The sequence below is a fragment of the Teleopsis dalmanni genome, chromosome 1 (assembly GCF_002237135.1).
Source record: "Teleopsis dalmanni isolate 2A chromosome 1, ASM223713v2, whole genome shotgun sequence".
Classification (NCBI taxonomy): Eukaryota; Metazoa; Arthropoda; class Insecta; order Diptera; family Diopsidae; genus Teleopsis; species Teleopsis dalmanni.
In genome coordinates, this window is record NC_051846.1 from 45,391,579 (window position 1) to 45,404,450 (window position 12,872).

Sequence of the window (12,872 nt, forward strand, 5' to 3'; positions counted from 1 at the left end):
AATTTTAGATAATTTAATAAATCTTTCGTCTATACAATCTGATAAACTGTCAAAAAAAGTTCCCTAAGAACGTATTTCTTCTGAACGGCATTCACATTCACATTCGCAGAGAAAATACGGCTTTCACAGAGAAAATATTTAATATTTAATTAATTTAATTTATTTAATTAATTTAATTCTAAATCCTGTTTAATCTACGTTAAGAGAAATTTATTAAGTTATTTTAAATTTTACTAGACTAATGGCTATTTATATATTTTTATATATTTAAAATATCAGAAGTGTCAAATTATATATACATTAGAGGTTTGTCATATTTAAAGATGTCTAAGTAAATCTGATGTGTTGTATGAGGTACATATTCCGTAACAAGATATTAATTTATAGTCTCAATGTTTGAAAATTCTTGTCAAGTTCTGTAAGGTCTGACTGAGTTCGTTATATTAACGCCCTTTCGTAACACTTTGTTCGTGATTAACATAATGATTAATAACTCATATTTCTGTTTTCAAATAAAACTAAAAGTATAGCAATTTAAAAAAAATTTAATTAATTAAAAAAAATTTGGGGGAGACAAATTATGCGTATAATAGTTATCAACACTGAAAAATCATTTCCTAAATTCAGTAATAATATTATAGATACAATTCATATCGACTGAATGCTATGTTATTTTGGGTACACAAAATTAAGCCACTTACACTTTGACGTTGGTCAATTATCCATCACTTCAAAGCTTTAAATCTCACTTAAACACTTTATCATACTTTAAATACATTACACTTTTAATGCATTTATAAGATATTTCAAAGATTAAATGTATTCACAAATGAAATGTCATGAAAGTATTAATATTGTGTGTATGAAAATGAAAGAACTTTAATAAAATTGGTGAAGAATGAAAAATAATAATCTGTAGATAATAAAATTACTGAAGAATGAAAAATAATAATGTGTAGATGGACCCACGCTTTACTTAATGGAACTTTACTTTAATAGAATCATTGCCATCAAATAGTTTTTAGTGGCTAAATTATATGATTTAGATTAAAGATAATGAAATCATAACATATGTTATTTCAAAATAAAAATCAAATAAAATAGTTTCTATTCTGAATATAGAAAATATTAACTTAGATTCAAAAACTTTTTATTTTTTTATATATACAATTACTTTATTTACTAATTACATGGCTTGCAACCATATAGTAACCATATAGTATCATATCTCATCTTTATATTGCTTTTAATTATTTGTATATATTTCAGATTTGAAGTGTCAGACATTAAACTCCATTTCTGGACTTGCATCTTGCCCCAATACGCCAACATCAGACTTAATTTGGCTAAAGAAACCATTGGATATACTACAGCTATAAAAATTCGCTTCACCATTATTACTGTTGTTTTCAAGTATATTTGTTTGCTCTTCTCTATTCAATATAAATATTTTGTCATATATAAAAAATATTAATTAGATTACAGGTAACTACATCATAGGATAGCATGATCATAACATTTAATTATATCTGGCAATTACTACATTTAATGTATTATATTTTATCTGTGCCATGGAATTAGAGCAAAGGTGAACGTTTCAATACTTTTAATATTATTTACAAATTAACATATGAATTTTTCTCATATTATTAATAATACATTAAAAAATTGATTAATAAAATTACTATTATTGACTAAAATAGTATTATATTAGATAAAATTTTCAATATATATTTTGCACACCTGTTGGTAAAATAAATATTAGAGTTGTGCAAAATAATCTCCCTTCATTATGTAGAGGGGGGCGTGAAAGGCATTTCAGCTAAGCAACTCTTTGATGCATAACGGTCATGAAAGTAGTTATTTTAATCCGAAACTCAGGTTAATGCCAACATTAATTTTTTTTAAGGCGTTTACAAAATGTCCTCCCCAATGCAGAATTTATATGCGCAAAACTGATTCAGTGCGGCATGAGCGTTTATACCTCAGCTTTGGCGAACTACAAAAATGCACCAAATTTTTTTTAAATTTCGTTTCTACAATGTTTTTTCTTTTTTTTTTTGAATTTTCACATTAAACATTTTAGGCAATTGAGTCAATAACTGGTCTTATAAGTGTTTACATTAACGATGAAGTTTCTTTAAGAAAGAAAACAAAAATAATAAAAATGAAGTGTAATGAGTAACAACCACTTTCGGCTAGTAGCCAACATTTGACACTATCGACGTGGTGGAATGGTTCGAGATAATTTTGCTCAACTGTCAATGAAATAATTTACAAAAAGTGGCAGCGGCAGGCGTGCAGGCGTGCAAGTTGCTCATAACTGCCTTGTGGTTATTGGCAATATTTCGGATCGCACACCTTGCGATTTGCTTTTGTTAAATAGAAATTCACACAAAAATGTAATTTTAAACAAATTATTTACAAACCAAAACAACAAATAACAAATAAAATATTTTTTATCAATTTTAACCGCCGATTTTCCACTGCAGACCTGCGTGTAGGTGGATTATTGTCGATTGAAACATTTGTGGAGGCGCAACGATATCCTTTGGTAATGCAAATAAACTATCAAAATGCATTACCAGTTGCAATATTTGTTAAAATTAAAATATTTCTTAAAGTTAAGTTATTTCTTAAATAAAATGAAACTATTTGATAGAAGAAAACAAATCTCTTAACATTATTGAACTTAGTACCTTCGTTTAATATTCGGGTCTTGAAACGTTGATTTTATGATGGCATAAATTAAAAATAAAATCCTGTGGAAACTGCTTTAATAGAATTGCTTCTAGAATATTTTATTAGTAATATTCTACTGTTATTTATATTCAATATAATATTATTATTACTATAATTCTAGAGATTATCAGAAATCTCTTGAACTTAGGGAATACACAGAGTTGCATATTAATAGAGCAGACCCATAGGTTTACAATCGCAGAAAGTAAAGCAAATTAACAATACTCCAAGCTTGAACATACACGAAAACTCTTCAACTCTTGGTACTTGTGATTCTCAAAAAAATTTTACGCATAATTAAATACAAGAAACATTACTGATTATGGGTATTTGACAATACTTGCAACAGCGATCAGCCAAAAATTTAATTAATTAAAAAAATAATAAAAAGTTTTTGTTGTTGTAGTTAAGTTGATTTATTTCATTGTGCTAAACCTGAATAAACATACTCTGTATATACCTCGAACTAATGTCTCCAACTCTGTACTACAAACCTTTGATATAACATTTTCAAACTACGTGTAAATATTATAAAAGGAGCTGACATAATTATAACCGTCGCAAAATCGTAGTAATTAGATCTTAAACTGGTAATATTCTTTTTTAAGATACTGTATGATAAAAAAATATTGTTAATAACTGATTTTGAGTTTGACCTATAATCGTTCAGTTGATTTTTATCAGAAAAATTAAAATAATATTAAACCCAGAGATATAGGTTAGGACATGAAAAACTAAATATTTTATTGTGTAAAATATACAGATATTCTTTATTGAAATTTAATAATTACTTTGTGTGACTGATATCAATGGAGAAAATTATACGAGGGCTGCTATATGTATTTCTGGCCTAATAATGAATATTTATCATCAAAAGTTGTTTTATTGTTTTACAAAGTATTCTCCAGAATAATTTATATGCTTTCGCATGCGCTCAAACCAATTGTCGAAGCACTTTTTCCACTTCGGTTGGGACACCTCCAAAACAGCATCTTCTGTCGACAAAAATCGTTTACCACGCATTTTTTTTTTTGATGTGTGGGAATAAAAAGAAATCATTGGGTGCCAAGTCAGGGCTGTATGGCGGATGATCCATTAATTTGACATTTTAGCCGGACAAAAAGGCGCTGGTTTGAGCCGATGTGTGAGAGTTTTCGTTGTCATAGTGAACAATAATTTGTCTTCTCTCGTTCGTTTTTCGAATTTCTCCGAAGACTTCAGGCAAGCAAGTGGTGTACCACTCAGAAGTGACCGTCCTTCGTTGTTCAAACGGAACAGTCGCCACATGACCAGTTTTGCCGAAGAAACAGGCGACCATTTGCTTCGAAGTGCTTCTTCCACGAACAACTTTCGTTGGATTTGGCTCGTCTTCGAAGAACCACACGATCGATTGTTGTTTTGTTTCGGGCTCATACGCATAAATCCATAATTCGTCACCTGCGACAATTAGGCCAGAAATATATATAGCAGCCTATAATGCAATAAGTTTATTAGAATTTAAATTATTTAATATTGTAAATACTGTAAATGTTCTTAGCAACTAAACTAAATATAGCAATATATACTCAAAGTTCGTACATTGCACTTTTGAGTTTTAGTTAAATAAAGAGTAATCTTCACTGACATAGAAATGAAATATGTACATGCAAAGATTAAGTAATTGTTTGGTTTTTCTGTACTCTAGAAGCAAAACAAGCAAATTTGTTTTAATCTTTTTAAAAAAAATATAAATTTTTTGAAAATATGTTAAAAATTTGCTTACTAAACTTATCTACGAAGAGTATTTATTCTTCAACTTGCAATGGAAAACTTTTGTTATTCAAGCTGAGCCAAAACGTCAGCGGTTATTTACACATCGTTCAGTACATTTGTTGTTCCCGTTTGAAGGAATGAATTATTGCATTTAATACCACAAATTCCTATTTGCCTTCATGTTTGTAATTCCTCAGCTAATTTTTATGCAACTCACGCGCATGGAATTTATCTGTACAGACCTTTTTATCTTGGGACTCATTACTTATAGGTTCAAGTGGCTGTTTGTGACTCAACCTAGACGTCTTTGTTGAATGCATAAAATATGAGCTTGCAACGCCTTTTACTAATAATGCGTTGACTTTGTTTAGGTTAATTTACATATTTTCCATAAATGATTCTGTAAACTTTAGAAAAAAAATACAATTGGTAGAATATTTTACTTTAATGTCAAAAACTTGGAAATATTATTCCATATTCTTTTTTGACTTTTTGCGTTTTTGTATCTTTTCATAATTCTTTGAAATGAGTAATTATATAATGTTATATAATAAGATTTGTTTTACTTAAAGGAAACCAGAAACTATGCTGTAACATATAATTATGGATATGTGAAGAATGATTGTACCAAGAAACTTAATTTAATAAAAAGAGATGTTAAATTTACGCACTTGGTGACTAAGTCAAGTAGTTTCTTTGTAAAATACTTTTTACATTATTTAAATATTCTTTTAGTAACGTTAGTGAATATATGGACCACAGGAAACTCGAAACAATCAATCCAGTTACAAAAAAAAAAAAAACAGCAAACCCCATTGTGATATAAAATCATCTGACATTCCGAGTTTTAATGGTTGCATAAAATTAAATTATTAAATTAAAAATGAAAAATTAAAACTAAATTTAAAATTCATGTCGAAAAAATCTTTTGCGTCAGGGCTTTGAAAATTAATGCATTAAAGAGGCCAATACTTTGGGTCAATTCCGCATACTTTATTGATAGAATGTAATGTTTCCGAACTTTAATAATAATAAATAACAATTATATTTTTTTTAAATCAAAACTTGTTATTAAATTCCAGTGTATCAGCAATCGATGTTTTCTCATTTTCTAATTATTAAGTAGAAAGATATTGCTCAATCCAGCAATTTTTAAGAATAGTGAGAACTATTATTGAACATTTTTGTAATGTATGTCTACATTAAAGTACACACTTTGCGCATTATATTTTATATTAAGTAGTATAGTATATCACCACCGCATTTTTATAGTTCTGCGTTCATGCCATCTATGTACGATGCTCACTTTTTCATAAATAAAATTTTTAACGAACGAATCAGTATAATAAACTTCAAAAACGTAATATTCTTTGCGATATTTATTAAAAAGTTCTGCCGGAATAATATAAAGATATAAAGAACTAAGCGTTGCGACGCGATAGGTGAAAGCGACTTAAAGGCAGCCTATGCCCATAATAAGCGACTGCTCGAAATCAGTGACGTCGAGCAAGGCGTTAATATTTAGGTATAGCATTATATAATATATTTTATATAATATATTTTATATAATATATTATTATTTATATAACTAAAATTTGCATTAAGAAAGTAACTACTTTTTATTTTCAGATTAAACGATTAGATCTAAATAACGTCTTAGCAGAAGATAATTATTGCTTTTTGATTCCTTTTTTTCTGAGATTCATACTATTGTTGAGTCCTAAACCTCTATTTAAACAGTACGATTGTTTAAATACATGCCATTTTACAAACAAACAGATCTATTGACTTCAACTGTGTCAATATGTCAAATCCTAGTTGGACCGCATTCTACATGTATGCATTGCAATCAATTATGTACATTGGATTTCCATTGAAGTGGGCAACATTTAATTTAATATATTATCCAGAACCACTCCTCATTTAAGAATCTTTAGATTTATTCTTCAAACTTTCTTTGCACGTATTTAGAATCTAAAGAAAATGATCAAATAAATAATTTTAAATAAATTTACTAATTCTCGAGGCACTTCATCAAACTTTCATTGAACAACATGCATTTGCAAATTCCGCATTGTTAACACATTAAACATCAAAAGAAAATTTTAAGTTAATTTCTTGTTACCCGTGGTTTAATTTACTTAATTGAAACTTTTACTTATCGGAGCCAGCGTGTATCCTGGCGCCAAATATAAACAACATGAGTGCGTGTAATTACCGCAGTGTGCCTGATCCTGGCATGTCAGAAGACACTGCACGCATGCAATAAATTAATATTGAATAAAAATGCACAAATGCACAAATGCAATTATTTTAGTTGCAGGCTTCTCAGCTCATATTTTTATACGTAAATGCGAATCCATAAATAATCAGTGAAAGAACGAACAGGTCAAGATACTTAATTGAACGGCTTCACGCACGTTTAACAAAAATTTATGAAAACGTTGCATGAAAATCGGTTAAGTGGAAATCCCAGTATGAACTGAAAACTGTTATCTAAAATGTTTCATATCAGTTGACATACTTAAAATTTTATTTATTTATAATTACGATTAATATATTTGCATTGGGAATATATTTTGTTTAACCAAAATATATTGTATGAATAAAATCATATAATATTATTTCAAGCAACTAAATGGACTCACGTACCTGAAATAAATTAAACGGTATATATAAACAATGGATAATGCTTTTAACTTATTCAGGTATATATTGAGCGAATACTACTTTATTCCAGTACTTACTAGTATAAAAACTCTACTTTATTTGAAATTGTTTCTCATCAAATATAACACAAATCACTAAAGTTAAATCAAAGATCGTGGCAAAATTCAGAGTGAATCAATCAATCACGATCATGTTCATTTAAGTTTTGATCTTAAATTTTATTAAATAATCCTTCAGTTCTATCATATAACTAATTTTTCTTCTACCAGTAAATTATTAATATACTAAACTAATTTCAGTTTTATTGTTTAAACTACAAGTACTAATGCTTTCCGGATTCATGTTTGCTATATTTTTAAATGTTTTAGCTAAATTTGTTTAGTTTAAAGATAAAAATCTTTAACACGATCTTTTAGTTCAAGTAAACGCTAGTAACCCAAATTTGGCTTAATATCCATTATCGTTGAAACTGAAGTTGATCCAGTTTTCAATGCCTTCATTCGAAGAGCAATAAATAATAATGACTCTAAAATATTGCTACAATTTTTTATGAGTTTTTTATTTAACGGAAATATTATATTTTATTTGGAAAATATGTATCAATTTTGACAAATTTGAAATAAATAAAAATAATGTAACTGTTAAGGGTCTTATAGAGTTTTAAATGAATTAAAATCATGTTTTCTGACCTCAATTCAAGTTATTCCCATGAATCAATCATTTCAACATGACTGATATATAACATTTAAAAAAACTATAAATTAATTTATAGAAATATTTAAAATAACTATATTTAATTCAAAGTACGAGTGTCATTAAGTAGTTAAGTAATTTTGACTAAATATTTTTGTAATAAAATTTTTTTTATACCATAATATTTTTATTTCTTCGATCAAGAAATTATAATCACTCTCCGTCGAAAGTTAGAGTGCGAGATATGTTAATAAACTGGGAGAATAGCGTTAAATATCTCGGCAACACGTTGGACAAACGATTCACATGGCTTAAACATGTTCAACTGAAAAGAATTAGCTGTGCCAAAATTATTCATCACCTTCAACCGCTATTCAGAAATGAAAATCTCAATGCTGAGAACAGGACGCTGATATATATCCAAATAATTTGTTCGTCACTTCTATATGGATGTGTAGCGTTTAGCAAAGCTTCAAACACTAATATTCGCCAGCTAGAAATTGCACAAAGCCAGGCTCTGAGAAGACTTTTCAAGGTACCATGGTACATTAGGACGAATGACATCCTCAGGGACCGCAAGATTGATCCGTTCAAAAAATACATAAAGGATAGAGCCCTGAAATTATTTGCGGAAACCGACAGACTTACCAACACCTCGTTACAGAATCTCAGAATGGTTACAGGCTCCTCGGGGAGGTATACAGATCTGAGGTCAATTATTGCTTAGTCTGATGAAGTGATAAACAATAAATCAGTCAAGGCGTAAAGCGGGGTTTCGTAGATACCCCGCAATTAAAATAGAGTAAAAGTACTCAAGTGCACTGGCTCAAATAGCTTGAGCATAATAAATAAAGTATATATTATTTAAAAGGAGTATATGTTATTTGAAAGCACCTTAAATTTTTTATATTAATTTTAAATAGTTAGTTTTCATTTATTTCATATAGGTATGTACAAGGGCTTTCCCAACGAAAAACCATTATTGTAAAAAATAATTTTATGCTTATAGGACATGTAAGAAAAAAACCCGAACAAATCTTTTTTTTTAAACATAGGTCATTCAAAGTTAAGAACTGTTTTTGTGATATTAAGTAACTTATGTATTTATTTATACATTTTGGCAGCTAATATCTCTATAATTTTTTTCTGAATTTCAAAAGTACTGGCACAATATATAACAAAATTGTGATACTGCTTCCAATAATATTGAAATTGTGGGCCTGCATATTCACTTCAACACTGTCGCATTTTCCGTCTTAGAATACCAAGTATAGCAAACGGGTGTTGTAGTAAATGATGATAAAACAAAGTTTATCAACAAACAATTCTCTTGTGCGTTTTGAGATAGACGTCACAGTTGACAGCTATAAATTCTAAATAATGAAAAAATTTTATTATCTAAAAACCAACGAAAAGCTTGATATGACGTCTCACTAGTGATTCTACAAAAAAATCACACTTGCTAAAAAAAATTAAGCTACGCACTAAATAGGCAATTGAGTAATAAAACTCTCTCCACAAGAAAAAATTAGTCTCTACAAGTTTTTTATCATGCCTGTCTTACTTTATAGTACATAAGCGATAGCAACGTGAAAGCATTAGAAATAATCAAGAGAAAAATTCTTTGTTAAACGATGATAAAGAATATCAAATTAGATAGAACAATGAACTATAACAGCTTTACCATAAAGTAGATATAGTTATGCGTATAAAAATTCAGCGGCTTGGTTGGTTTACATCATACGGTTCGATGATAATGTTCTGCATAGAAAAGTTTTTTATTCTAAAACATGATGTAGACTACCTCCGAGTCTTTGGCGCAAAAACAAAGGGATCAACTATATGAAGGCATTCGATACTATCAATTAGCGAGAACAAATAACTGATCGGACACGCTAAAGATGCTGCTGAATGCGAAAAAGAGTGAAACGTCTGTAATAATTAAATAGATAAGTAAATAAATAAACTGTTTAAATGTTTTTCGCTTAATCGGGTATATAGATTATTTGTCTGAGTATTAGAAGTTCAAGTCAAACAGCAATTGTATTAAGAATGTATCAAGATATTAAGTAATAACATATGTATCATATATTTTATCATAGTTCTATATTTATATATATTATTCTTGAAAAATCATGTCATTAGAAATTCTCAATCTCAATTAATTAAATATATTCCTGTGAACAAAAGAAAATTGGTTTTAATTCGAAATTTTATGATCATTTTGTTTTTCAAGTTTTTATACGAGATCAACTGCAACTTTCTTCTGTCTAAATAAAAATAAAAAGTATTAATTTTAAGTAAGTTATTTGTCTTTTAGAATAAGAATCGATTAGTATAGACTTTGAAATAATAGCATGGTAATAATCCTTAGCATGGTCCGTCCTTCATCACCAACTGCCTGAATAATAGTTCGTATGATCTTAAGGTAAATCTCTCTCTCTCTTATCCTTATCTCCCAGTGGAGCATAGGGCCTCTACCATCTTTTTATATCGTATTCGGGTTTTTGATTCACAGCATCTTAAGGTAAATACGATTTTTAAACAAACTGCGATAGTAATTTTTTGCTTTAAACCATGTTTTAATATAACTACACATTATAAAGAAGACACTGTCTTACAAAAGTCAAAATAACATATTAAGATAGCTAATGAAAATATCACAACGCTATTATAAAGTGTGCTAAAAAAGTTCATTACATCGATGCACTTCTAAGTACGTCTTTCAAATGTGCTAACTTAGATTTACAGATACTGAATGTGCTAGTATCTGGTAATTAATGAATTAATTATAATTAATGAATTTTTGTTAAAACAAAGAGAAAACTTAAATTTAGCGATGAGCAAACGGTTTGCGTACTCAATACATTTTAAATTATTCAATGTGAAAGATACGTAATAAACAAACTATGTAAATATGTTTGGAAATGCAAGAAAAAATAATTTTCATCTTCATAGATGCGCTTTCTTGAACTTTTCAGATACGAATATTGCTGTTGTTCGCATAATTTGTTACAGATTTTAGATCTTTGTCCTGCGTATGTCATGAACTAAGCGGATGGAATATCAAAAAGGTTAACAGTGAAAACGAATATGGTGAAATCACTTTCCCTGCAGATTTACATAAACGTGAACAAGACATTTGGGCATCCACACAGAAAAGTGAAACTGAGTCACTTAAAATGAGATATTTTTTCACTGATACTGACATCACATTTGTATCTCAATTTATGCAGGAAAATTTTTACTTAAATGTTTGCTCAACTCAATTCAACTTTGTCAACTGATGAAAATTGATTGGTTACTTTTGGTTGAAAATGGTTTTAGTTAAATTATTGACATTACAAAAGTTAAAATATAATTTCATTTTTAATTGATTTGAAAAAAATCCACATAAAAATGCAAATGAAGCGAATATCATCGAATGACTTTAGATTATTGAAGTAATAAAAAATTACTTGTGTTGTGTATGAAATATATTTATAATTTATACTTTATAGATAAAATATATAATATAAAGTTTGTTAAAAAAGTGTCAATTATTTAACAATTGTTAGAAAAAAATCAATTATTTGATTGTACATGAATAGATTTCGCTTCCATTAAGACGACTTCAAAATTTTTTAGAAACATAATTAACAGCAATATTAATCCGCTAAAAATATTATATAAAAATAAATTTTTATATCCACTTTTTGATGTTATTTACTAGGTTGTCTAATAAATTTTATTTACCAATTATAGAACCATTAAAGCAAGATAACATTTTAGCTCTCATATGATAAATCTCAAAATTTAACTTCGACATGTGGGTTCATTCCTTATTTTCAAGCCATTTGATATCGAAGTATCACTATATTTTTGACAATAAAAAAATTAAAAACGATGCAAAAATGGAGTTCTTAATAAAAATGGTTTAAAAACAAAGAATATTCATATCGAAATAGTAAATGTATTGGGTGAATTCGTTTCTAAAATAACAATGATTTGAAAGTAAACTCATTTCTTTAAAAGTAAACATACTAGTCTTAAAATTGATCTACGTGGAGGACGTCCAAAACCAAATCAACATAAAAAATTGCTACAAACATACAGTATACGGTTTTAGAAGATCACCACCTAAATGAAAAATACTCTGAGCATTTCATAAGGCACAATAACAAGATTTTATATAAAGTTGTGTACTTCACCAAGCTATATGCACAATGGGAGTCATATTCGGTAACAATGCAACAAAATCTCATTCAAATGAGACAACTGGAGAAATCCGGACATTTGAAGAAGGTATATTTTATTTTATGAATCAATTTATCAATCTGGATTAAATTGTTTTTTATGACTCTGAATCATAATAAAATGGTAAGAGGTGGTAATAACTCCTCTATTTTTGGGTGGGACCCAAAACAAGTTTCGTTTTAAATTATCTTCGAAGTAGAAAAGTGTAATGAAGCCGACATTTTGTCGTGTAGAAACATTTCTGTATATGACAAAAAGTAAACTTTGGCTAATTAGCCCAAATGGTTTTACCGGTAATTTTACAGGATGCAAAAAAAAATTTTTGATAGACTGTTTTCGAACTTGTGAAACACGGCGTAGCTTGCTCAAAATTAAAAAGTTACCCACTGGTACATTACTGCTGACGTAAACACTGTTGCATTTAGAGTAACTGCGCCGGAAATTCAAAAAGTCACTGACTTATCAAACCACCCTCGTATATTATATACAGAGAGCGGGAAATTAATTTAACATTTTGTATCTAAATTCATTCATAAAATAATATTCTGATAACTTAATTTAAATCAATATTTATATGTATATACAATAATGATTTGTCACGACCGATTTAGATAAATTGTTTAAGTCAAAAAGTAACGCCAAAAATTTGTCATTGCATGGCTTTGCCATATCGACACTTATCTCCTCTTGACGCCAAACACTTGACAATCACACATCAAGAATGCAATAAAACGCCATATACTAGGATATATAACAAGTTGAAACGGTTATTAACCTAA

At 28.6% G+C, this 12,872-nt stretch overlaps 1 protein-coding gene across 1 annotated transcript in view; it reads right to left on the reverse strand.

Annotated features, from left to right (window-relative positions):
- Positions 1-3,850: 3,850 nt before the first annotated feature.
- Positions 3,851-12,872, reverse strand: part of LOC119680542 — a 95,410-nt gene continuing 86,388 nt past the window's right edge. The window contains exon 4 of the mRNA XM_038093397.1: positions 3,851-4,213. Coding sequence (XP_037949325.1) covers positions 3,851-4,213 — 363 coding nt within the window. The remainder of the gene's footprint in view (positions 4,214-12,872) is intronic.